Genomic DNA, 26,493 nt, shown 5'->3' with positions numbered 1-26,493 from the left:
TGGGACGCTCACGCATCGTCAGCACCACCTCCCGCAGGAGAAGGGGCAGGAGAGCTGCCTGCCTCCCCGGGTCGGGGGCGGGGGGAGCGGGACATGGGGCCTGAAGACCCCATGGAGCAGGAGCCAGCCTGGTGACCAGATTTTGTGAGCCTGGGATAAATGACTTTTTAAATCTGATTGCTTTATCTGAAAACCACATAAAAGCCGCAAGTGTTGTCTAGTTTTGCACCTGACGTATTGCCTTCATTATTGAGGTTTTGTGAAATCTAACTGTCCCAGAGCCCGGGTCAGAGCTGTGCAGGCTGCACCTGAGGCGAGAGCCAGCCTCTCCTTGTCTCAGTGGCTCCTCTGCACTCAGCGCCCTCCCTGCGGGGCCGGGGCGCCTGCCCCGGGCACCCGGTGACCTGCGGCCTGGACCCTTTTCCTTCTCTGCTGGCCTGCCCACCGGCCCCTGTCCTGGGGGCTGCCTGCCCCGGGCATCCGGGTGACCCACAGCCTGGACCCTTTTCCCTCTCTCCTGGCCCGCCCGCCAGCCCCTGTCCTGGGGGGCACCTGGTGCCCAGTGACGTGGTCTCCATGCAAACCCGGGCCCAGCCGTGGCTGCGGTCTCTGTGCCTCAGTTGAGCGTGGGGTCAGCACCCGGCTTGAGTCTCCCTTGTGGGGCCCCCAGTTGGGGTCCCTGGGCTTCTGCATTGAGCAGTGGCCTGCAGACAGGGTCAGGCCACAGCAGGGGGGTCTAAGCTTCACGTGTGGCCCTTGGCACCCGAATGAAGGGAGGTCTTCATGGAGTGTATGATTTTAATCACGAAATGAAATACATTAACTTCACAAAATAATTTATAAGTGAATAATGTAAGTTTTTCCATTCAAATCAACGAAATTGCCTAGGGCTCCTCTTTGAAAAGCGCCCCTGTCTCTTGTTCGTGAGTCCTGGGGGCCCTCTGTGGTCAGGTGCCGGTTAGTGGGCAGCCATGTGCGGCCGCGGCTGCCATCTCCGCGCCTCGCGTCCTGGGCCCTCAACGTGACAAGCGACAGCGTCCCCTCCGCATCACCCCACTTCCCACGCTGCCCCTTTTTGGTTGCCGTTCTGCCCACTCGCGGCCTCGCGAGCTCTCCCGGCGTCTCACCCCCATCTGCTTGGCATTTCAGTCTCCAGAAGGACTTGTGTCATTTCAGACCCAGGGAGTTTGTGCTGCTTTGCTCTGCCAGAATAGTTATAACTCGACTTCTCTGATGTTGACCCCAGGAGGGTCTCAGATGTAGGTTTCTGCCGTGTGGCCACGCATCTGGTGGCCCTGGCGGGTACACGCAAGGATGCTGCACCTCTTCTAATTGTCAGCAGGGCTCTAAACAGGGGCAGGCCTTTCACCGAGAGGAGCTGGGCCGCCTACCCGAGGCTGCACCAGGTCAAGCAGGACACGGCCTGAGGTCCGTCCTGCCCGTTCTTACCCGTGTCCTCTTCCTCCCCAGTGGCCTGGCCGCTCACGGGGGTTGCCTGTGCGGTTTCTTCGAGGAAAGACGGGCTGCGTCTTTACATCTATAAAGCATACCAGGGCTGCAGCTGGGGACTGAAGCAAACACGCTCCGGGTGCCTGCTGCAGGGCCTGGGCAGGACGGGGCAGACGTGAGCACGCGGCTGATGAGGGTGGGGCGGGGGGAGGGAGGGCTGGGCTGAGGGCAGGCAGCCCTTCCGGGCCTCCACCTCCCTGTGCGGGACTCGGGCATGGCTCAGAACTCTGAGTCCATGCTGGCCTTCCAGGTCATCTGAAGAGTCTTACTAACAGTGCTTTAGCTTCTTTGACATTTTCTCAATATTTGGATGCACGGTGTAAAGATCTACTCTTTGCCCAAGCCCTGTAGTTGTTCATTTTTTCCCTAATAAGGGAAACCAAGGCGTAACGATACTCAAGTCCATGCAGCGTATCACGCGATGCCGCCCAGAGCCACAGTGACCAGCGTGGGTGCGAGTCTCCCCCAGGGCCCCCAGAGCCAAGGTGCACTGTTGCAGGACCATGTGGCAGGCATTCTCAAGGTCTGGTTGGTTTGGAGGGTGGACCAGTTCACTGGCAAGCACAGGCTTTAAAAAGTAAATGATGTGACGTTAAAACTCTCAGAGTCCTGCGCCCAAGACTACATTTCACTGTACGTGGATCTTATCTCAAAAACTGTAAAGGAAGACCGAACTCTCATTACTGGTTTAGTTTTTGGCAAGCGTGTGTTTATCGGTTCTTAAAGTACATTTTGTGTGCTCCAGCAAATGAGTAAATACACCAAGAATCATGGGAGCCCAGCTCTCCACTGCTGGGACGGAGTTACAGAACCGGCAAAGGAGAATGTCCTGGCGTTGGGTCGGAGCTTGAGCTGTCACTGTGAACTCGTGGCTTCAGTGGATGTGAGCACGTAGAAACGAACAAACAGATGTGCCCCTGTGTGTTCACCCAGAAGGAAAGCTGTGACCAACCTAGACAGCATGTTAGAAAGCAGAGATGGTACTTTGCCAGCAAAGATCTGTCTAGTCAAGGGTATGGTTTTCCCAGTGGTCATGTATGGATGTGACAGTTGGACTATAAAGAAAGCTGAGCACTGAAGAATTGATGCTTTTGAACTGTGGTGTTGGAGAAGACTCTTGAGAGACCCTTGGACTGCAAGGAGATCCAACCAGTCCATCCTAAAGGAAATCAGTCCTGAATATTCATTGGAAGGACTGATGCTGAAGCTGAAACTCCAATACTTTGGCCACTTGATGGGAAGAACTGACTCATTAGAAAAGACCCTGATGCTGGGAAAGACTGAAGGCGGGAGGAGAAGGGGGTGACAAAGGATGAGATGGTTCGATGGCATCACCAAACTTGATGCACGTGAGTTTGAGTAAACTCTGGAAGTTGGTGATGGACAGGGAAGCCTGGTGTGCTGCAGTCCGTGGGGTCACAAAGAGTCGGACATGACTGAGTGACTGACCTGAACTGAACTGAACTGTGTATCATAGGCACGTGTGGGTATGTGTGTTAGTATTTCTTAGGTCTGTCTGCTGGAAGGACCAGGAAGCAAAGAAACTCCCCAGCAGCAATGAGTAGCCCTTGTGTCCAGATCTCGGTGTCTAAACACCACTCCTCAGTGAAAGGAACTAGGTTCCTAGGAGCAAAGACTGATTTCCTGGGCTGGAGCAGGGAAAGAACGAAATGAGCCCCGCACGCGTGTCTTCTACCAGAAAATAAGGAGGCGCTCGGTGCATGCCGAGGACTTACCAGAAGGACCAAGCACCAGCTCGAAGGAAGGCCGAGCATTAAAGAAAAACAGGTCAGGTGTTTGTGGATTATACGCTGTTGGATGAAACAGGCCCGCTGAGTGCATACTGATGTAGATGAATGAGCTGTAGCAAGTGGGGAGAAGGGACGCTCTCGCAGAGTTGAGTGGAGGAGGACCGGCGACCTCAGGAAGTCTCCCCTGGATGCTGAAATGCAGGAGCAGGCTCTGTCCACCACGTGAGAGCCTCCACCATGGAGAAGCCTGGCTCCCTGACCAGCAGCGCCAGCGCCACCTGCGATAGGCTGACCCCCATCCTCCTGCAGAGACACGCAAGGAGAACCCACACGCGGGGCACCGGCCAGGCCAGCAGGGGACACCAGGCAGCCCAGACTGAGGGCCGTGCACGCGTAACAGGCCCACGTCTGAGTCTCGCGAACAGAGGGGCTGGGAGCTTTTAAAGAGGCCCGAGCCCTGAGCAATACTGACTTGGAGCCTGGACCGGGAAGTAGCCAGAAAGGGCCTTGTTGATGAAACGGGGACTCACGCTGTGTGACTTTCCGCCGTTTTGATGGCTGTGCTCTGGCTACGAAAGGGAATGTCCTGCTCTTTAGAAATTCGCACTGAAGTGTTCGGGGGCCCAGAGGCACGCTGTCTCCAGCTTAATCTCCGGTTTGGGAAGAGCTACCAGCGTGTGTTCAGACAAGAAGGGGAGGGACTGAGCAGGATCGGGGAGAGGTCACACAGCCAACAGGGAAGGACTAGGCGCCGCTGAATCGGGGTGAAGGGCACAAGAAGGGCCCATTTGCTGTCTTTGTAACTCTCACAAGTTCTAATTTATACCAGAACAAAAAGTTGCCCGCACAGGGTGGCACCTGTGGCCCTAAGGGAGGGGTGCCAGGGGAGGTGTTTCCGTGCTTCAGTCAGCGTCCTGTCCCCGGGGGTGTCAGCCATACCTGTGGCCGAGCCCTCGGACAAACGGCGGGCACGGCCTGACTCCGCACCTGCCCTCCTGAGCTCTGCCGCCTCCTCGCTGGCACATGGCCGCGCCTTGGAAACTTGAGATCAGAAAGGGCTTGCTGGGAAGGTGGCTCCCCGGGGGCTGGGCTGCGGCCTTCTAGCCTCTCCCGAATTGTTTCCTTGGAGGACGCTGAGATTGATTTGACGTCTTGTTTAACAGAGCGTCGCCCAGTTTATGCCGCAGCGTCCATCCAAGAGTCCGGAGCAGACCCCCCCACCCCGTGTTGGTAAACAGAGCCTTCGCCGCAGTCACGCGTGTGCTCTGCTTTGACCTCACAGTGCTCTTGAGGGTTTAGAAGCGGTTCAGTCTGGGCTGGCTGCGTATCACCTAGGGAAGGCTCAGTCCTGACGCTGTGAGCTTTGGGTGGTCACCTTCTCATTACAGACAGGCTTCATGTTTGTGGGACTGAAATTCTGTTAATAGGGAAATGAGAGTTTTACTGTGAAACATCTGTTTTCCCTTCACCACTGCTGGTTTAACAGAAAGGATTCCCCGAAGCCCCAGGGCTTCAGCTCCAGCCCTGGAGCCTCAGAGAGCAGCCTTGGGAGCTGCTCCGCCCGCTAAATAATTCAGGCTCCTCGCAGCCTCGGGCAAAAGGTCTGCTCTGAATTATGGATGCGTCTTTGTGAGGCTTTGTGTTAAGTGTACTGCGCCTCCTTCTCCCTTCGCTGAAGGGAGAGACTCGCCCTTGTCAGCCCGGGGCCGGGCATCTCTGGAGAAAGTGCACTAACTTGCCTCCTCGGGGAGCCGAGCTCAGGAGCAATGTCTCTGTGTGTGGCCTCAGCCTTTGCCCGGGGCCCCAGGGGCTGTGCCGGCTGAGCCTGGTATGGATTCAGAGGGGTGGTTTGCGGTGAATGGTTGGAAGTATTTGGTTAAGTGGCATCACAGTGGCTCTTATCAGCTCTGCCCAGGTAAAGTCCCTCTGGTCTGCGCCCTGTCGTGGTTGGCGGGGGCAGGCAGACCGCGCGGGCTCCAGGTATGTGTGTGGGGGTGGGGGTCGGCTCCCAGGCAGGTGGCCATTAAGCCTACAGCCTGACCGTGAGCTGGGACTTAAGTCTTTACAGTGCTGGAAGTTAGGTGGATGAGATATTCTGGCGAGATAATGATGGGAGAGGGCCTGGAGTTACAGAATTATCCACGAAATACAGGGGCGGGCCTCAAGGTACTTGCCAGAGGGTAACCTGCGTGTTCATCCAGCCAATGTAGGGGTCGTGGCGTTCCCGTTCTCAGCAAATTTGACAGACCTCGTAAACTTCCTCACCAGGAAAGCGTTTCTTTGACTCAAACTAATTGAAAGGGAGAAAAAAAACACACAGTGAGGACAGAGCCCAGGCAGCGTCTCTAAAGCTGGGCTGGGAGGCGGGAGGCGGGCTCTTCCATGGGGCTGGGAGGTGGAGGGCGGGCTCTGCCACAGGGTCTTCCCCTTGGGCTGGAGGATGCCTGTGGGTTTTCCAAACACCGGACTCCCCGGAGACTGTACTGGCCTTGGAGTTGGGGTGGGAACCCTGGCCTTGGGAGGAATTTCACTTGTGTTCAAGGGCAGTCCTGCCACAAATGTGCATCGTTTTCCGTGTGTTGAGAGTTGAAAGGTGCTGTGAATTACGAAATTCAGAATTTGACAATGGATGTCAAAGGCCAGGGGGTCTTTGTGTGTGTTGTGGACACAGACGCGCTTGGGTTTTGTCATCCCAAGGGGCTCTGCACCCGCCCGGCGGGTCCCACGCGAAGGCTCACCAGGAGGTCTTATGGTGACAAGACCCGTACGCACACGCTGTGTGGGCCCAGGGTGTCTCGTTCTCCCCTCTGAAGCGGGTGCGGGCTCCCTGAGGTCTGGCTGAGGTCCGCAGACGGGGGCGGCGTGGCCTGGCCCTGGGGTGCTCCTGCATGGTCTCTGCCATCCACTCCAAGCTCCCGGTGCCAGAGTTGAGACCCAGGGAGCAGGCATTCGGGTCCCAGAACCCACAGCAGGGGGGTGTCTCCTGCAGACCAAGAAGGGGCTCATGGGGGCGGTGCGGGTGCGGGGCCCCTTTCTGAGCTTGTGGGTCCCCACGCCCCTCAGGCGAGCAGGAGTTTTCAGCCGAAGCGACTTCCTGGGGGGCTCTGTCTGCAGGCAGAGCCCCCAGCCTCCCCGACCCCTCCCCTACCCCATCTTCCTGTGCAGGATGCCAGCGCCCCTAAGACTCACGTGGGGACCGCCCAGCTCCCGCCAAGAGTCCGTCAAGGCAGACCCCAGAGTGCACCGCTGACCCACCGAGTCCACACCAAGGGGCCAGGAGGTTCCTTTTATTCTGACTGTAAAGTGTCTTTATCAATGAGAATTTTAAAACTAATCTTGTTTATTTTCGGCCGTGCTGCGTCTTTATGGCTGCCGGCCTTTCTCTCATTGTGGTGAGCCGCACGTGGGCTCCATAACTGCAGCTCTGGGCTCTGGACCTCAGGCTCTGTAGCTGCTCTGAGGCACGTGGGTCTTCCCTCATCTGGGATGGATCCAGCCTGTGTCTCCTGTGTTGGCAGCTGGATTCTTTACCGCGGGCCACCAGGGAAGCCCTCGATGAGACTTTTAAAGTGACAGCTGTTGATCTGTGAGTCCTAAAAAGTGATTCGTATTTGCCAAGTCTTAATAGAAACGAGTCAGTGTATGGGTCATCTTCCCCTACAACATGTATTCAGCGTTCATCCTCTCCTTCCCTCAGTCCCTCCACAAACCTGCAGCGTGGGCCCCACGCCTGTCTCGCTCCCGCCCTGTGTGCCTGCTCCATGCCTGCTCCGTGTTGGAATCCAGACGTCTCGCGTTTGACAAGCAGAAGCTCTCACGCTGAAGGGTGCAGCTGCTTGCTCTGCGGCTTGCTGCCCACCTCTCCCCCGTCCCCACGGTCCAGGCCTGCAGTCCTCTCAGCCCCGCCCGCGCCCCCTCCCCACCCACCGTCCAGGCCACCAGTGCGCTCAGCCGCACCTCTCCCAGGGCAGCGCTCAGGGCCCCTCTCCACAGGCAGCCAGGAGGACCAGGTCCCTTCTGTTACTATTATTATTATTACTTGTCTTATTTTTTAACATAGATGTGATGATTTTTTCCAATATTTTTTATTGAAGTATAGTTCATTTGCAATGTTGTATGGGTTTCTGCTGTACAGCAAAGCGATTTAGTCACATACCAACACATACACACACACACACACACACACACACATGTCCATTCTCTTTTAAACATGCTCTCGCTCGCTGGTTTGTCACGGGATGTCGATACAGTCCTCTGCGCTGTGCAGGCGGCCCCGCCGTTTACCCACTCTACACGTCTCTTGTTACTGTTACTCAGTCGCTCAGTCGTGTCCGACTCTGCAACCCCATGGACTGCAGCACAGCAGGCTTCCCAGTCCTGTTCCATCTCCTGGAACTTGTTCAAACACATGTCAATTGAGTCAGTGATGCCATCCAACCATCTCATCCTCTGTCGTCCCCTTCTCCTGCCCTCAATCTTTCCCAGCATCTGGCTCTTTTCGCATCAGGTGGTCAAAGTATTGGAGCTTCAGCTTCAGCGTCGTTCCTTCCAATGAATATGCAGGACTGATCTCCTTTAGGACTGGATCTCCTTGCAGTCCAAGGGGCTCTCAAGAGTCTCCTCCAACACCACAGTTCAAAAGCATCAATTCTTTGGTGCCTGGCTTTCTTTATGGTCCAACTCTCACATCCATACATCGGAAAAACCATAGCTTTGACTCTACAGACCTTTGTTGGCAAAGAAATGTCTCTGCTTTTTAATATGCTATCTAGATTTGTCATAGCTTTTTTTCCAAGGAGCAAGCATCTTAATTTCATGACTGCAGTCACCACCTGCAGTGATTCTGGAGCCCAAGAAAATAAAATCTGTTACTGTTTCCATTGTTTCCCCATCTGTTTGCCATGAAGTGATGCGACCAGATGCCATGATCTTCGTTTTTTGAATGTTGAGTTTTAAGCCAACTTTTTCACTCTCCTCTTTCACTTTCATCAAGAGGCTCATTAGCTCCTCTTTGCTTTCTGCTGTAAGGGTGGTGTCGTCTGCATATCTGACATTACTGATATTTCTCCCAGAGTTCTTGATTTCAGCTTGTGCTTCATCCAGCCTGGCATTTCACATGATGTACTCTGCATATAAGTTAAATACGCAGGGTGACAATATACAGCCTTGATGTACTCCTTTCCTAATTTGGAACCAGTCTGTTCCTTCTTGTCCCTCTTACAGATTTCTCAGGAGGCAGGTCAGGTGGTCTGGTATTCTCATCTCTTTAAGAATTTTCCAGTTTGTTGTGAGCCACATAGTCAAAGGCTTTAGCATAGTCAGTGAAGCAGAAGTAGATGTTTTTCTGAAATTCTCTTGCTTCTTCTATGATGCAGTGGGTGTTGGCAGTCTGGTTCCTCTGCCTTTTCTAAATCCAGCTTGAACATCTGGAAGTTCTTGGTTCACGTCCTGCTGAAGCCTGGCTTGGAGAATTTTGAGCACTGCTTTGCTAGCGTGCGAGATGAGTGCAGTTGGGCGGTAGTCTGAGCATTCTTTGGCATTGCCTTTCTTTGGGATTGGAATTAAAAACCGACCTTTTCTAGTCCTGTGGCCACTGCTGAGGTTTCCAAAGTTGCTGGCGCGCTGAGTGCAGCGCTTTGTATCACGTATGTTATGTGTCCTGTACGTAGCAGCTTGCGTCTGCTCCCCCCAGCCCCCCACTCACCCCCACCCCTCCCCCTTGGCAAGCGCGAGACTGTCCTCTGTGTCCGCCCCCTGTGTCCGTGCTCTGTGTCCGCCCCCTGTGTCCGTGCGTGTCACACTGTAGACTCTGCGGTAAGTGACGTCACACGGCGTGTGTCTGTCTCATTCACTTCTCTTAGTGTCGTGATCTCTAGGTCCATCCACGTTGCCGCAGATGACATTATTTAGTTCTTTTCGCGGCCGAATAATATTCCACTGTGCGTGTGCCACGTCCTCTGTGCCCGCGCGCCTGTCAGAGGACACCCGGGCGGCCTCCGTGTCTTGGCTGCTGTGAACGTAGGGGTGCACGTGCCGTTCCAAATCCGAGTTCAGTCTGTTCTCCGTAACATTAGCGCCAGTTCACGTTCCCAGCACACCCTTTCTCCACACCCGCTCCAGCGTTTGTCATTTGTAGACGTCTTGATGGTGGCCGTGCTGCTTGTGTGAGGTGACACCTTGCTGTAATCTTGACGTGCATCTCCATGATGGTGATGCTGAGCACTTTCATGAGCCCCAGGCCGTCTGCAGACCATCTGTGGAGAAACGTCTGCTTCGGCTTCTGTTCACTTTCCGATCGGGTTGTTTGCTATTGAGTTGTATGAGCTGCTTCTCTATTTTGGAGATTAAGCCTTGTCGTTTGCCTTGTTTGGAAATATTTTCTGCCGTCTTGCCCTTCCTTTGCTTATCACTGCCCCCCAGGGTGAAGCCCACACAGCTCGGGTGTCCGCCACCCGGCCCCACTGGCCCTGCCTTGGGGGCTGTCCTGCCCCTCGGGCGCCCAGCCACCCCAGCTGTGAGCCGTGTGTCTTCACGGGCTCATCCTCACGGAAGGCTTTTCTCAGGTCGGTTTCCGTCTGTGCACCCCTCAGCTCTCAGCTCAGCCACGTGGCCTCAAGGGAGGAAAGCTGGAGAGCGTCTCGGTGCCGACAGTCCATTGTATTTTCAGGAAGACTGCTCGTCTCGTGAAGACAGCCGTTTCTCAGGGTGGAGCGTGGCAGGAGAGCCTCCCGGCTCAGCCCCCAGGCCCCGACGCTGGCTCTATGTTCCCGTCGCTTTGGCCCCATGAGGTGGGGTCCTCCCAAGCTCCTGCCTAGTGACTGACCATGCTCTTCTCCCACTTTTCTTTGGCGTCTTGATCTTTTTTCTTATGATGTTTAGTTGCTCTTAAAGATACAGAAAACTAGTCCTTCAACTGTGTAATGTGTTACTTGTATTTTCCAGTTTCTTGCTTGTCTTTTGACTTCGCTTGCAGTGTTTTTTACATACTGAGATTGACTTTATTTTGTTGAGAGTAGTTGACAGACAGCTTTGTTTCAGGTGTACAACGATGGTTCAAAATGTGTATATATTGTAAAAGAATCACCGCACATGTTGCAGAACTTTTGAGATGAGAAGTTGTAGGGCTTCCCGGAGGCGCTGGTGGTAAAGGACCCGCTTGCCATTGCAGGAGACGTAAGAGACACGGGTTCGACCCCTGGGCCAGGAAGATGCCCTGGAGGAGGGCATGGCAACCCCCTCCAGTATCCCTGCCTGGAGAATCCCATGGACAGGGGAGCCTGGCGGGCTACAGTCCCCGGGGTCGCAGACTTGGACACCCTGAGTGCGCGCGGAGAGCTCGTCACGGTCTGCTCTCGAGCCGCGCTCTCAGGCGCGTTGGCTGTGCTCACTGTGCGTCCCGTCTCAGGGACGGCTCACCGTGGGATTGGCGTTTGTCCTTCGGGCCCCCCACCCACGCGGCCAGCGCTGGCACCACGCAGCCTGTGCTCACACATGGAGACTCCGAGTCTGTCCCCCGGCTCTGGGTGCCCTCACTCGGCATTTCGGAGGGCTCTCCTGTGCTCCCTTCCAGTGTTTCTCTGCCTTCACCGTTCACGCCTGAATCTTTGGTCCGCATGGGGTTTGTTCTGGAGCGCACTGGGAGAGCCCCACCCCATTACTGTCCAGGCGGCCACCGCTGGCCCACGGCGCTCCCTGTGACCGGGTGTCCTGTGGGTGGAGTGGACACTCCTGCAGCAGCAGCCTCACCCACCCCGCTCAGGACGTGTGTGCAGCGTGTCTGGCATCGGTGGGGGGGGGGCTGGTCCTGCCTCTGTCTTATGTAGTTGTCCTCACGGATCTCCACACTCCTCCACATGCAGTTTTGTCCAGATCTGATAAAGCACACGTGGGGAAGTGTTTCAGGAGGAGAGGTTGACTCAGGGGGTGAGCGTCTCTGAGGTTCAGTCAACCGTGGAGCCGTGGAGTCTTCCAGGACCCCAGCCCCAGGGAGGAGGGGTGGGGAGTGTGTGTGTGTGAGCCAGCCTGTGAGTGCGTCCGTGAATGTGTGTGAGCCGGCCTGTGAGTGTGTCAGTGTGTGTGTGTGAGTGTGAGCCTACCTGTGAGTGTATCAGTGTGTGAGAGCTGGCCTGTGTGTCAGTGTGTGTGTGTAAGCTGGCCTGAGTGTCTGTCAGTGTGTGAGTGTGAGCCGGCCTGTGAGTGTGTCAGTGCATGTGGCGAGTGTGTTTCCGGTCAGTACATGCAGAAGCGGAGCTCTCCTCTCGGGGTTCTGTGTGTCGGGCTCCAGCAGAGCAGGTCCAGGCGGTTGTGTGCGTGGGCCCTGCTCCCTGCTGGGCACCGCGGCGTGCTGAGTGATGTGCGTGCCTCTCCGGGTCCTGGGAACCTGCCCGTGCCCCCTGCCCTCTGCTCTGCCCACCATCACCCAGCCCCGGCCCCGGGCGCCTCGGGACCCCGCGCGGACTCAGTGCTCCCTCCCTGTGGCACCCGCAGCCAGGTCGGCCGTGACCCCGGGGCACCCTTGTTGGGGTGCGCCTCTGCCTCAGGAGGCGCGTTCCGTCTTGTCCCCGGGCGCCCGAACAGCGTGGCGGCAGCGTGGGCGCTCCCCCCCCTGCCCAGAGGGGACGGCTTGGGGAGGCGGCGGGCGGGAGGGCAGGGGCTGCAGTGAGCGAGGTGTGTGTGGCCCACAGAGCTGACTGGCGCCGACCTGAAGGACTGCGTGAGCAACCACAGCCTGAGCAGCAATGCCAGCCTGCCCAGCGTGCAGAGCTGCCGGCGTCTGCGCGAGCGGAGAGTGGCCAGCTGGGCCGTGTCCTTCGAGCGCCTTCTGCAGGACCCGCTCGGCGTTCGCTACTTCTCCGTGAGTCTGATGGGCAGCAGGCACCCCCTCGAGCAGGACTGGGCAGGCAGGGCAAGCGTCTCCTCCTCCTGCCTCAGCCCCGGACACTCAGTTCCAGGGTCAGAGGGAGCCTCTCTCTGCTGTGTCAGGGCCTCTGTGAACCCTCAGCAGCTGCCTGTGAGCCGGGCCTGCCTTCGGGAGGGATGCTCGGCTCCTCGGGCGTCCCCAGCCTTTGGGTTTATATTCAGGGAAATTCTGGAGAGGTGCTTAGCACCTCTGGTTTCTGTGAAAGGGGGAAAATCAGAGTAAAGTGGGGAAGAGATAGCACAGGAGGGGGAGGTTCCCCCACCGCTGACTGGCCCTCTTCTGATGACTGTGTGACGGTTAATCAATGGTGTTTTCCTTAGGATTTTCTAAGGAAGGAGTTCAGTGAAGAAAACATTTTGTTCTGGCAGGCCTGCGAATACTTTAACCATGTTCCCGCACACGACAAAAAGGAGGTAGGTTTCTCAGGCGGGGACGTGAGGGGGTTGGAGGGCGGGTGGTTTCAGCAGAGGTTCACACCTAGTGTGGCTGAAAAGTCTATGCACAAATACTTTCACACGATTAAAAAAATGCTTCTTTCAGAATGTTTCTTAATATATGTGATATTTAATTTTGCCTAAACTTAGCTTGCATAAATGCCTGGAGCCCTAACACTTAGCTCAGCACGTGTACTGCCTGCTGCCCAGTGTGGAAGGGGAAATGGGAGAGAATCTGGGGGTGGGGGCGCCTTCCAGGAGCTTCCGTCTCGGCAGCCACGTGCAGGCCATGTGGGGCGGGCTGGGTCCCGGCGCGACCTGCCCTGAGGCGGCCTGCCCCCCTGCCCTCTGCCCGCCACGCTCGGCGCCACGGGGACCACATGACAGGAGCCCCAGCCCAGGTCTTCTGAGCATTAGGATTGCCCTTTGACAGAACTTGGAGAGGAGCCGATTTATTGAAAAGCTTCATGCCAGCTGGTACTTTCAGTCAGATTTCAACCAAGAGATGGTTATTCAGTCCCAAGAAAACGTGTCTCCAGGGCCTGCAGCCACGTCAGGCGTTGGGGCTGCAGCGGTGGCAGGCACAGAGGACGAGTGCGGTCTGTGTGTGCGGCTCACACGCTGCCCCATCAGCTCTCCTACAGGGCCCGCGAGATCTTCAGTAAGTTCCTGAGCAGCAAGGCCACCACGCCGGTCAACATCGACAGCCAGGCCCAGCTGGCGGACGACATCCTCAACGCCCCCCACCCTGACATGTTCAAGGAGCAGCAGCTCCAGGTGATGGCCCTGGCGGGGGTGCAGGGTGGGGTCCTGGAGGGCTGCCCCCACCGGCGCCAGCCCCCTGCAGGGAGTGCAGTGGTACCCTCCCCCCACTGGGCTCCCAGCTCAGGGCCAGGGTTCAGCAGGGCCCGGAGCAGGAAGACCCAGCACCGCATCCCTGTCTGTTGGCTGCTCTCTGTATGCATCTGCACGCGATCACAGGTTCATGGGCGTTGACACACACAGAGCTCCTAGGTGTGTGGGTCTTTTCAGCTTTAGGACATCATGGTGATGAGAAGTGTGTGTGGGACCTAGTGTTAGAGCCCGCGTAAAACGTGGGACCTAGTGTTAGAGCGCATGTCCACGTGGACCTAGTGTTAGAGCCCGCGTCCACATGGGACCTGGTGTTAGAGCCCGCATAAAACATGGGACCTGGTGTTAGAGCCCGCGTAAAACATGGGACCTAGTGTTAGAGCCCGCGTCCACATGGGACCTGGTGTTAGAGCCCGCGTAAAACATGGGACCTGGTGTTAGAGCCCGCGTAAAACATGGGACCTAGTGTTAGAGCTCGCATAAAACATGGGACCTGGTGTTAGAGTGCGTGTCTACGTGGGACCTAGTGTTAGAGCACGTGTCCACTGGCCTCAGTAGAGGTTCCTTCTGTTGCCTAGTCACAAAGGTTGAAACAAATGAGGAAGGTATTTTCTTTTTTATATGTATTTATATATCCGCTGCACCGGGTCTTAGCTGCAGTGTGTGGGACCCAGTTCCTTGACTGGGGGTTGAACCTGAGCCTCCTGCATCGGAACCCCGGAGTCTTAGCCACTGGGCCACCAGGGAAGTCCCGGAGGAAAGTATTTTCAAGGCAGGTCTCACTTCCTTTAGGTTCCGGTTGCCTTTGGTTTTGTTCTTATTTAACAAAGTCAAGGTTCTTCATGACTGTCCTTGGCTGTCCTGAGTCCCCTCAGGCGCTGGCTTCATGTAGGTGTTGGAACAGGCTGGTTGTAAGCGTGACCCCAGGGGCTGGCGTGTTATGAGACGTGTGATCACATGCTGAGGAGCCTGGGCGACCCCTCCGGGGCAGACGAGGGGCTGTGGGAAGAGGCCTGCCCCCTTGGGACCGAGGGTCCGGTTCTGTGTGTGACGGGACGGCGCTGCCTTTCCCAGCAGATCTTCAACCTGATGAAGTTCGACAGCTACACGCGGTTCCTGAAATCCCCACTGTACCAAGAGTGCATCCTGGCTGAGGTGGAGGGCCGCCCGTTGCCCGACGCGCAGCAGGTCCCCAGCAGCCCTGCCTCCAAGCACAGCGCCAGCTCGGACCACTCCAACACGTCCACGCCCAAGAAGGTGCCCGTCTGCGCGCCGGCCTTCCCTGGGAGGGCACTCTGCTGACAGCAGCCGTCCCTGCTGGCGTCTTCTCTCACTCGCAGAACCTGCAAGGCGCGCGCTCCCGCTGCACTCCCGGGGCTCCGGGCGGGGCTGCACCTCCCTGGAGACTCCCGCCTGGGCGTTCCGCCCCTCTTCCCTTCCCCTGCCTCTCCCACGACAGTGCAGTAGCCTCACACTGTTTTAACAGCACTTTCCCTTTGACGGCAGTTGAGCGGAAAATCGAAATCAGGACGGTCCCTGAATGAAGAGCTGGGGGATGAGGACAGCGAGAGGAAGCGGAAAGGCGCGTTCTTCTCGTGGTCACGGACCAGGAGCACCGGGCGCTCCCAGAAGAAGAAGGACCACGGCGACCGTCCGAACGGTTCGTGGTCTGTCCTGTGCGGAGAGCTGGGGGCTGGGGCACGGAGGAGCCAGTGTGGGCTGTGCTGTGCGCTGGCCTGTGGGGCGGCCGGCGGGGGCGCGGGGCGGCTCCGGGTCCTCTGAGAGGTGCAGGGTACGTCCCGCTCCCGCCCCCCAGCCCGGGCGCCCTGCAGGGGGCCTGGTGCCCGCCACTCAACCCCCATCTTGCCTGAGCGGTCACATGCTCTTTGTAGAAAGTTTGGAGGACACAACCAGGAGAAAAGGAAACACAGGTGTCTGCTCTTGCTTTTCTGCTGTGTGCTGGGGTCCATGAGCCTTTGTCATTTTTTAAAGAAAATGTGACACCATAGCTGGGTTATCAGGCATTTTTCCCAAAGTTGTCATTGTATTATTGCAATTCTTAAAGGTCAGCAGTTTAGAGCTTTTCCCCCATGCTTCTTTGTCCTGTGTGGCTGAAAGAGAGGGTGAGGGGGGCGGGGCCGTTGCTGGGAGGAGGTGGTGGGGTGGGGGCGCAAGGCAGGGAAGGACGGGGCCGCTTCTTCCCCACAGACTGCCACGAGCGGGGTTATTTTCCAGCAAGTAACCTGGAGGCTTCAGGCCTGGTCCCCAGGTTTAAACTGGAAGCCCGTCGGGGGCTCAGACAGGGAGCAGCTGAGCACAGGGTGGAGGCGGCCTCCCCGCAGCCAGGCCCGCGCTGTGCCGGGCGGTGGGTAGAGTGTGCTCATCTCCTCGGAGCAGCCCGCGAAGCAGGCCTGCACCCCTTTACAGAGGGCTGGGGGGGCTGTGTGCCTGGTGGGGCCCTCAGGCTCTGGGCCAGCCGGGGCCGCTGGGACAGCAGTCTACCACAAGGAAGGGCAGACGACTGGGGGATGGGGCCGCTGTGGCCAGTGGGGCCAGGGCCCCCCGAGGACCCGAGATGGGGCCGGGCCTGCCTCTCTAGGGCTGTGACCCCAGGCAGGACCCCAGGAGGCCAGGGCCCCCACACCCCGATCTTCAGAGAGCCACCAGGAAGGGCGCTAAACCCTGAGTCCAGGGCCCTCCCCAGGAGTTCTGACTCGGTCGCCTGGCCATCTTTGCTTTAGGAAGGTGGTCGATGGACCCTGGGGGCCTCTGTCTAATCGGGCCCCTGCTCAGCCCCAGGGCCCTGCACAGAGTCCTGATCCGGGAATCGGCGCTGTGCTCTGGAAGGGCCTTTTCTGCGACACAGTGGTCGCAACTTTCAGACCAGAATTAGCTGTGTTAGTGACATCAGACAGTGCGATCACCGCTGGTTCAGGACTTCCCGGGAGCTGGCGGTGGAGTTGCAGTGACCCGCTGCGTGTTAAGCCATGTGCAGAGATAACAGTGGCGGATGAGTGAGGGGCCACGAGGCCTTGCGCTCGCTTGTGTGTTGACTGTGAGGAGGGCAGGGGCAGGGGGTGGGGGGGCGCACGGCCGCAGACAGAGCAGAGCACAGGCCTGGGTCGGGCTCCTGGCTCCGCTGGGTGCCAGGCTTCTGTCCTCCGAGTACGTCTGTCCAGCCTGAACCACTGGGGGTGTGGGGGCCTGGCCATGCTTGGGGGGTGGTTGCGTTAAGTGAGGAGGCGTGAGGCTGATGCAGTCGCGTGTCCTGAGTGCCCGTGTCCCCGCAGACGCCCTGCACGCCAATGGAGGCCTGGGTCGCCGGGAGTCACAGGGCTCTGTGTCCTCAGCCGGGAGCCTGGACCTGGTGAGTGCCCGCAGAGCCCCGCCCTTGTCCACGGGGCTTCCCGGAGGAGCGGGGATGGGTGGGAGGGCTGCGCAGAGCACTGAGAGTATCTCGGGCTTTATTTCCCGGCCTCTGTCCTCGCGGGCACGCGTCCCTGGACGCCCACGGGAGCAGCAGGCGCTCGTCTTTGTCTAGGCATCTGCACGCCCGCAGGGCCGTGAGCTCCGATGCCCGCGGCCACGCCCGTGCACGGGGGTGGTGCCCAACCTGCCCGGCCCCGCGCCCCTCACTCTGCTGAGCCACCCACTGGGCCCCCACTTCCAGTGACGTGGAGGAGGCGTCAGCGGACTGGCTGGCTTCTTAGCTGCTGTCTGATGCCAGCTTTGGAAAACCCTGTTGTCAGCAGCCTGGTCTCTTGAAATGGTCAGGCAGCGGTTAGTGTAGGACGCGTTCTTCTCCAGCTGAGGCAGTACCAGGTAGAGCTGTCAGGTGGACCGTGCACCCGCAGCCCAGCGGCTTCAAAGGGCGTGTATATCACACATGCATCTGCGAAGAGCACTCTGGGGCCGTTTTCTATCCGCCTGTCACCTACAGACTAGTTTTCTGAAGTCACATTTGGGTGAAAGGGATTTTCTGACCCCAGGAGGAAAGTGTGTTACGAACCTGAGGAGCAGGGTAGGTTAGACCTTAGGAGGATGTATGTGGGGAGCGCCTTCCAGCAGGCGGGGCTCCTGTGGCTCAGGGACCCGGAGGAGCATCGTGGAGGGAGCTGGGGTCTGCCCGGGCAGCTGGGCCGCTGGGTGGCTCCTGTCCTGCCCTGGGACCCGGCTCTGAGTGCACCTGGGCTCGCCTCCTCTGCACCACACAGACACCGCCGCACTGCTCTGCCCCGGCCCCTTCCCCTGGCAGACAGGGCTCCCCGCTGTGGGGCCTGGGCTGCGGGCCCTGCAGGCTGCAGCCCCCCAGCCTTCCCCCCAAAGGAAGGGCCTGGGGCTCCTGTTACCCCACGCCGCCTCCCCCACCTGCTCCTCTGACCTCGGACGTGTGCTGCCGGTCCTGAGCCTTGGCCAGGCTGCCCACCTGCCCTGCTCTCCGTCAGCCTGCTCCTCCCAGAAAGGCCTCCAATCCTGGGAGGTCAGGCAGAAAGAGCCAGAAAAGCGACCAGAAGCAGCAGAGGTTGGACTGCAGGCCCTCAGCGCTGACCCAGCCCGCCCGTGTCCGCGGGCCCCCAGACTGAGTGGCGGCGGGCAGCGCAGCTCGTGGTCCCCAAGAGGCCCCACGGGGCTCCAGAGGTGACTCCATGCGCTTCTGGGTCAGGGAGGCCACGACCGGACCCCCAGAAACCACAGTGGAAAGACCCGTCCTGTTCTGAGCAGGAGAGCTGTGTGGTTAGCTGCCAGCCTAACCCTTGTGAGAGTTAGACCCATAGGATGGAGGGTGGGCCTGTCCGGACGGCGCCCGAGGTTCAGAGAGGTGCTGGCTCCCTCCCGTGTCGGCTGGAGGCCCTGCAACGCAGCGTGCACTTACCAGAACAGGTCGTGTGCTTGTGTGCTGGAGCTGCGTGTGCACGGGGGCACCTTGCTGCCCCCCCGCATGTGCAAGCAGTGCCAGCCCTGCCCAAGCAGCCCCACCCTGTGCCCACCCCCATGTCTCCCTGCCCCCAGCCAGAGGCCTGCAGGACCCTCGCGCCCGAGCGGGACAAGCCGGCCAAGCACTGCAGCATCCAGCTGCCCGACGGAACGGCCTGCGTGGTGCTGGTCAGGGCCGGGCTCTCCATCAAGGACGTGCTGGCTGGGCTGTGCGAGCGGCACGGCATCAACGGGGCTGCCGTGGACCTCTTCCTGGCGGGCGGGGACAAGGTGCGGCTGTAGGGACCTCGGGCCTTTCTCTGGGGGGGTGCCTGTCCCGTGGGGATCCTGCCGATGGGGGGCCGGCCCGCCCGCGTCTGTCCCCCTCACCTCTGCCGGAGGCCCGGCGGGAGCCAGCCCGGCTGTGAGCTCCCTTGGCAGGCAGCCTTCTCCGGGCTCCGCAGCGGCACTGTGATCCCAGTGGCCGCGTGCCCGGCCCCCGCTGACGGCCCTCTCTGTCCCTTCTGTGTGCTCGAAGCCTCTGGTGCTGCATCAGGACAGTAGCATCTTGGAGTCCAGGGACCTGCGCCTAGAAAAACGCACTTTATTTCGGTAAGAAAAATACAGCTGCCGATTCCATAAGGTTTCCAGAGCCACAGGGCCGTTTCTAACGACTTGTTCTGCTGGCCTCCGCTCTATTGCGACGGGAGGGCTGACACCCCCACTGTGAGCTTGGAAGGGGCAGGAGCTCCCGGGGCCAGAGGGTCACGCTCCCTGCCAGCGACCACCGTCGGGCTGCACCCAGTGTAGGGCCATCCTGTGGGGTGGCCGCTCCTTACCGGCTGTGACCACCCTGGCGGCCCCCAGGCCCTGGAGAAGCCCCCACAGGCTCTCCCTGTGGAACCCCGGCCGCCCTGGTGACGGTGACTCGCTGTGCTCTCGAGGGAGAGCGTCTGTGCGAGGGTTGCACGTGCGTGTGGCAAAGCCATGCTTGTTTCTCCCCCTCTGCCCAGGCTGGATCTGGTGCCGATTAACCGATCGGTGGGACTCAAGGCCAAGCCCAGCAAGCCCGTCACAGAAGTGCTGCGTCCCGTGGCGGCCAAGTACGGCCTGCGGCTGAATGAGCTGGTGGCCCGGCTGGTGAGTAACCAGGCTGACCCGGGACACAGGGCCCTCTGTGCTCTGAGCTGCCCACGGGCTCCTGCCTGCCGGGGTGCAGTTTGCCCCCAGTTGTCCACAGAGTGAGCTGCGGCGTCGCAAGGGGCAGGCGAGGAGCGGCTGGCAGCGCCCGGAGCCCTGGGAGGCCGTCACCCCCGCCTGCCTGCTTCTCACCCTGCAGTGGACACGCTCGCTGTTCCTGCCTCCGTCGTGCCCTCTGGGTTTGGGTTGAGATTTGGGGGTTTTGGCCCAAGGAGGCCAAGAAAAGCAACAAAGGGAAACCCTGCAGCGTCCCGCCGTTTGCACACCTGACCAGACATCGGTCCATCAACACCAGCCCCTCACGCACCTGCTAACTGCCCAGCTGCCCACACGCTGAGGGTCTGATGGCGCTCTGGCATTTCCCAGCCGGCCATCGGGTTACTTGGTGAACGGGTTAAGGAGAGACAGAGCAGAGCCCCACCCTGTCGCCAGACGGCGTCTGGGGAGACTTGGGCCAGCAGGCTCGGACCTGTCCCCTCACGCACCACATGTTTGCTTTGAGATGTGACTTGGGACCCACTGGGGGCTTTCCCGTGGCTCAGTGGTAAAGAATGCGCCTGCAGCGTAGGAGTCACAGGAGACACGGTCCCTGGGTGGGGAAGATCCCCTGGAGGAGGAAATGGCAACCCACTCCAGTATTCTTGCCTAGAGAATCCCATGCACAGAGGAACCTGGCGGGCTACAGTCCATGGGGTCACGAAGAGTCAGACACGTTGAAGTGACTGAGCATGCACTTATGGCCCATTGGCCTGTGTTCTCCTTTCTTTACAAAATATACTGTTTCAGAACTACAATTGTAAGTATTTTTAGGATTTTTATTTTCTCTGAGATGAGCTCCAGAATTGTTCAGAAATTTTGAATTGAGCCAGAGGACCAGTCCCGAGGAGAACCCAGGGCTCCCCCCGGCCCAGCTTGGGACGGTGGGGGAGGGGATGGGGGGAGCGCTGCCCCAGAATCTGGAGTCTAGCATATGCCCGATGGAGAGGGGCATGGCCTGGATGCCACGTGGCCTCCTTGCCCTCCCTTGGCTGGGATCCTAAGCCATGGCTAACGCTTTGTGCCTGTAGACCTATCTGTAAAGTGGGGGAGTCAGGGCAGCTTGCTCATGGGGTTGCTGTGGGGATTCCGTCCCAGGGGGCTGGCTGGCGGGCAGGGCTCCTTCCCTGCTGGGGCCTGAGCCAGAAGGGCAGTCCAGCCACTCCAGGGGAGAGGCTGGGGGAACTGGGGAGGGTAGAACATGAGGCTACGGCTGTCCTGGGACCCTCTCGCAGACCCTCCTGGGCGAGCCGTGGGCCACTGACGCCAGGAGGTCGTAAGCCACCTGGACCTGGTAGCCTTGTCCGCTCCCCACGTGGCTGGAGCTCTGGCTGGGTGTCGGGTCACTAGGAGTTCAAGAGCCAGACTGCACGTTCAGATTGTTTTTTGACAGAAGCTGCGGGACTCGAACAGCAAAATAGTCTCCCAGGGGAGAAGGGCAGGACCCTGGGCCTCAGACCCGCCTGCTCCCTGCTGTCAGGGAAGGGCGCGAAGCCCTACACGCACTTCCTGGCACGCTGAGGACCAGCGAGGCGGGCTCGGAGTCGCCCCCTCCAGGCTGAGAGAGGTCCTGAGACTTCGGCCAGCTTGACTTGGGGACTCAGGTGTTAGTGGTACCACCGTGTGACCTCCACCCCCGAGTCTTCAACCCGACTCGGTGTAGCCCGCAGCTGGCTCCAGGTGGTAGCCCAGTTCACGCGGGTTCCTCAGGGTGTCTGCGCTCGGGCAGGCCTGCCAGCGCTTGGGATCCGTGTCATTCCACGTCAGGAGTCTGCGGCCAGCCCTGCTGAGGTGGCAGGACCTGGGGTCAGCTGGCCTATATGACTCCATCAAGCCTGGGGTGGTCTTGCTGGCAGATGGACCACACGTGGTTGTTCCGGAGAGCTCCAGCCTGCGTGGCTGCTCATTACACCATCTCTGCCTCTAGAGTGGAGAGAAGGAGCCCCTGGACCTTGGGGCCCCCATCTCAAGTCTGGACGGACAGCGGGTCATCTTGGAGGAGAAGGACCCCTCCCGAGGGAAAGGTGAGTGGAGAGATGCTGTGTCCCGGGCTCTGCTGTCCGATCTCAGCGTGACGCTGCAGAAGGCTGCTCACGGCTTTAGGGTCTCCCAGGGCCCGGCAGCTCCCCACCGTGGCCAAGTTCAAGCCTGACGGGCATCTGACTGTGGGCAGGAGCGCTGGGGCCTCGCCAAGCGTGTCTCCTCTGCTGGGAGAAGGGCGACAAGCCCTGCCGAGACCCCGGGGCATCCCAGTGCGCCCTGGCATGTGCTCTGCTCCTGGGGGGCCCCCATCCTCTGCAGGAGGGCCCAGGACCCCAGGGTGTTGCTGCTGCTCCGAGCCCAGCGGTGGCTGAGGTGGGGCCTGGTTGGAGACTGGGCGGTGACGGAGGGCCTGTGCACAGGGCGGCAGTGGTTCACTGAGCTCTCCCCACGCTCGCTGCCTTGGCCTTGGCCGTGCAGCCTCTCAGGGAGAGCGATCCCCGCGGCAGTGCAACTGCCGGGGCTCCGTCAGGTCACCTGGCCTCGCCTTGGGTCTCAGGGACCAGCACTCCCCAGAGCGCTCAGCCCCTCCCAGGCGGAGGGTAGCGGGGCCGTGTCTCCTGCAGGGAGTCCCTGGAGTCCACTGAACAGGGCGAGTGGAGGGCCGGGCCAGGAGCTGCCCCATCCCTTTCCCAGGCTGACTCAGCTCTGAAGTAGGGCGCCGGTCACTCGTCTGTGTCCGGTGACCTGCGCTGTGGTGGCCTCTCTGCCCTCGGGGCTCCAGCGCAGCCCCTCGTCCCCCTCTGGGCCCATCTGGGTTGTGAGAGTGCAGTGCGCTCTCCCCCTGGCAGGTGGCTGGTCTGGGGGGCGAGCGGCCTGAGCAGGGTGCGGGTGCTCAGCGCCCCCTCCAGGGTCTGATGCAGCCAGCGGCTGGTCTGGGGGCGAGCGGCCTGAGCAGGGTGTGGGTGCTCAGCGCCCCCTCCAGGGTCTGATGCGGTTGGACCCTGGCCCATGTGCACAGGTGAGCCTGAAGGTGCAGCCGCAGGCAGGTGTGTGCCGGGTGCGGAATGCTGCTCACAGATGGGATGGCAGGACTGCGCTGGCCCATCGTGGGCCAGAGCAGTGGCCGTGCACCGTGAGGGCTGGGGGCCAGCCTGCGGCCCTGACTTGGGGCAGTGGCCGTGGTTGAAAATACATAATGAATGTGAGAGCCTCCTACTTTCTAAAGGCACTCGTGCCAAACAGTCCCCAGGAGGCCCTTTCTGTCACTGCAGAGCCCAGGGAGCATGGTCACCCTCACCCCGCCCTGTCCAGATGCGGCCAGTCCAGGGCGCTGGTCCTTTGGCCCTTGGCCCTTGGCCCTGTGCCGGCACCTCGGCCTGAACGTGATGGAGATAAGGGACCTCTCGTACCTTGGCTTCTGTGCAGCTTTGCTCTCAAAGATGTATAAACGTCATTGTATTGATGTGGAGGTGGGTTTGAGGTTCACTGCGGTATAAAGTCTATCTCAACTGTGTTCGGTGTCCACAGATAAACAGAGAAGTGCGCCAGTCAGACAAAGCACAGCTGTAAACACCAGCTCCAGGAATCACTCGGCTACGGTAATTTCTCCTCGCCCCGCACCTGCAATGCTTGGGGGCGGTGGCCCCCGTGGCCCTCTGCTCCAGTCGGGCCTGCGCCCCGGGGTGGGCGATTCTTCTAGGGCCCCTTTGTGGTGCCCGCTCCCACTGGACTGGGAATCGCTGGGTGGGTGTGTGTGCCTCACACGCAGTCTTTATTGCAATTGACTTCTGCAACTCATGTAAAGTCCAAATCCGTGCAGTCTGTGTTTCCAAGTCCCCTGTTATATAACTGAGGAACGTGCTGTCGTGTCTGCAACGTGAGTGGAACTTTGACTTTCCTTCTGACACAGGGAGAGGAGAGAACGCTAGGCAAGTCTAATTCTATTAAAATTAAAGGAGAAAATGGGAAGAATGCTAGGGAGCCCCGGCTTTCAAAGAGAGAAGAATCTATTGCAAAGATTGGGAAAAAAAAATATCAGAAAATTAATTTGGACGAAGCAGAGGGTACGTGTACTTTTTAAAACTTGCACGTTTTTCGTGAATGCGTAGGACCCCTAGAACCTTCTCTGGGTTATGCCACTGGGGTGACTGTGACCCCTTCACACTGAGAAGTCACCCGTGTGGGTCTGCACGTGTCGGTGTAACCTTACTAAAGCCCCAGTTTTCAGACCGAAGGCCGGGCCCTTCGGGAGTTAGGGAGCCCCCGCCTGGGGCTGCAACAGGTGGTCTCTGTGTCCCCCTCACAGCGCTGTCCTGCTCAGAGTCCCTGGAGGGCGGGGGCGGGGGGTGGGGGTGGGGGGTGGGGAACCTCGCGGGGCAGGGCGGGTCCTATCAGGGGGCGGGCCCTCGCGGGGGGGGGGGTGGGGGTGGGGGCGGGTCCTGTCAGGGGCGGATCCCGTCAGGGGGCGGGCCCTCGCTGGGGGGCGGGCCTTTGATAGGGGGCGGGTCCTGTCAGGGGGCAGGCCTTTGCCAAGGGGGCGGGTCCTCGCGGGGGCGGGTCCCAGGTGAGGCGGAGCCCGGGCTGCGCTGACCGCCCTGGTCAGAGGCCGGGAGGAGACGCTGTGTGTCAGGCCGTGGGGCCGGCCGCGCGCGCTGTCCCCGGACCGCAGGACGAAGGAGGGCAGCGCGTGAGAGACAGGGAGGCGGGAAGCTTTCCCTCCAGAAGCCTGTAACACAAGAGAAACGCTAGGAGCAGCCCCGCTCTGAGCTGCCCTGTGACGGCTGAACCCGGCAGTGCTTCCGCTCAGCTGGCTCGTCGCAGCGCCTGCGCTGCCCGGCCGCGCCTGCGCCGAAGCGCCCGCCTTCTGCGCACCCTCAGGTGTGAGGTTTCAGGCTCCTTGTTGGTCAGAAGCTAAGACTGTAACCTTAGTTAGCTAAGCTAACCCCAAGAAGGCTCAGTGTAGAAACCATCTACCTGGGACGGTGGACTTGAGTTACAGTTGAGAACCCACCCTGGTAAGAACAGGCTTCCCAGGCGCAGCTAGCCGTAAAAAGCCCACTGGCAGTGCAGGAGACACAAGAGACGCGGCTCGATCCCTGGGTGGGGACGGTCTGGAGGAACGCATGGCACCCCACTCCAGTATTCTTTCCTGGAGAATCCCATGGACAGGAGCCTGGGGGGCTACAGTCCATGGGGTCACCAAGAGTCGGACTCGACTGAGCTACTACGACTTCCACTTTCAAGAACAGGAAAAGTTCTGGGGGGCATCCAGGAAGGTAGAGTACCCGGCCGGGGGTGCCGGGGCTGCAGGAGGGGGTCGAGGGCCGGGCATTGCTTGCAGGCCCAGGTGGTGCCCGAGGAAGCCCGCACACAGGTTCACCAGCCCGGACACCCGGGCTCCTGGCTTTGTCAGGCTGTGGCGTCTGGTCAGCGGCCTCCCTCCTGCTCAGAAGGGAACCAGGTGGCTGCTGCCCCGGCACCCAGAGCTAGTCCAGGGAGGACCAGAGCCGTGCCCGTGGCCTGCAGCCTCACGGGCTCTGGGTGGAGGCTAGAGGGTGGGGAGGCCCCAGGGCAGCGGGACAGAACTTTCTAGACGCGCGCTTGCATTGGGCCAGAGGGGACCCGCTCTAAAACCTGGTCAATGTGGGATTTCTTCCCAGAGTTTTTTGAGCTCATTTCCAAAGCTCAGAGCAGCAGAGCAGACGACCAGCGCGGGCTGCTGAGGAAGGAGGACCTCGTGCTGCCCGAGTTCCTGCGTCTGCCCCCCAGCCCCCCAGGGCTCGCCCCCTCCCCTTCAGCCGCTGCCAAGGCCTTCGACCCGAGACCTGTGCCGGGTCACGGCGAGGAGCGGGCACCCCTGCCCCGAGAAAGCCCGGCCAGCAGCCCCGGCTCCGGCGACAGCCTGCCCCTTGGGGCGCCCGGGACCCCCAGCCCGCCAGCGCAGGAAGTGGAGGTCGGCAGCGTCCAGACCGAGGAGGGCGAGCACGTGGCCGACCTGACGCTCACGGGGGAGGGGGACATCAGCAGCCCCAACAGCACGTTCCTGCCGCCGCCCCCCGCCCCGCGGGACGCGGCCGCACCTCCGAGACCAGGTACCTCCGGGCGCGCCGCCCCTGCTCCCCTTTGACTGCCCTCCTCCCGCTGGCCCCGCGCCGGCCGCCCGGCGCTGGCGTTGTCCACACAGTTTCCAATTAAAACGAGAGAGCGGTGGGAAGTGAACCCCCGCCCGGAGTCTCTCGAGGGAGGGTTCAGGGTGCTTCCTCCTCGGTGACCCTGCTTGTCCTGGCTGCCCCGCCCTCTCTGAGGGGACGCAGCGCCGCTGAGGTCGGAGAGTGGCCAGGATGGTGGGAGGGGCGGCGGGCACCGAGGAGGCCTCCTGTGGGGGCGCTCACCCCCACCGGGCCGCGGCGCGGGCCCCTGTGCCTCTCCCCAGTCCGGGGCAGTAATGCCGCCAAGCAAGGCCTTGGGGATTTCTGAAAAATGTGTGTTATTTTTACAATCGGAATCTCTAGCACTTTCAGCATTTTAATCTCAAGATTGAAAAAAAAAAAAAAAAAGAGTATGTGTCTTGAGCAAGTGGGAGAAGCCCTGTGTGGCTTAGAGCCCAAGGCCCACGGTGAGCCCCCAGGTCTGGCCGCGGGGGCCTGCTCCCCCTCTGCACATCGGTCAGAGCACGTGGGGGCCCACGGGCCTGGGGTTCCCTGACCCCGGAGGTCAGCATGGTTCCTCCAAACGAAAGTGTGAATGTGTCACGTGAGCCGGTCCCGAGACGCATGAATGTTGGCTGGGGGAGCGAGGCCCCCGGCCTCCTGGAGAAGGGGCTCAGGGGGCACACCGCTCCGCCTGGAGAGGGCCATGCCCGCGGGGCGCTCCTCGAGCCCCAGGATGCGCAGAC

The 26,493-nt window shown here is 60.1% G+C and overlaps 1 protein-coding gene across 1 annotated transcript in view; it reads left to right on the top strand.

Annotated features, from left to right (window-relative positions):
* RGS12 (regulator of G protein signaling 12) overlaps positions 1-26,493 on the top strand; it is a 119,770-nt gene that overhangs the window by 86,034 nt on the left and 7,243 nt on the right. Inside the window, 13 exon segments of the mRNA XM_070372783.1 lie at positions 11,945-12,114; positions 12,501-12,593; positions 13,248-13,391; positions 14,544-14,723; positions 14,973-15,126; positions 16,757-16,833; positions 18,477-18,671; positions 18,919-18,992; positions 19,394-19,520; positions 21,544-21,640; positions 23,127-23,197; positions 23,509-23,662; positions 25,259-25,690. Of these exon segments, the coding sequence (XP_070228884.1) occupies positions 11,945-12,114; positions 12,501-12,593; positions 13,248-13,391; positions 14,544-14,723; positions 14,973-15,126; positions 16,757-16,833; positions 18,477-18,671; positions 18,919-18,992; positions 19,394-19,520; positions 21,544-21,640; positions 23,127-23,197; positions 23,509-23,662; positions 25,259-25,690 (1,968 nt within the window).

This window comes from Bos mutus, chromosome 6 (genome assembly GCF_027580195.1).
Source record: "Bos mutus isolate GX-2022 chromosome 6, NWIPB_WYAK_1.1, whole genome shotgun sequence".
Lineage (NCBI taxonomy): Eukaryota > Metazoa > Chordata > Mammalia > Artiodactyla > Bovidae > Bos > Bos mutus.
Note: the sequence above shows the minus strand (reverse complement) of the source record. Positions and strands in the feature narration are given on the sequence as shown.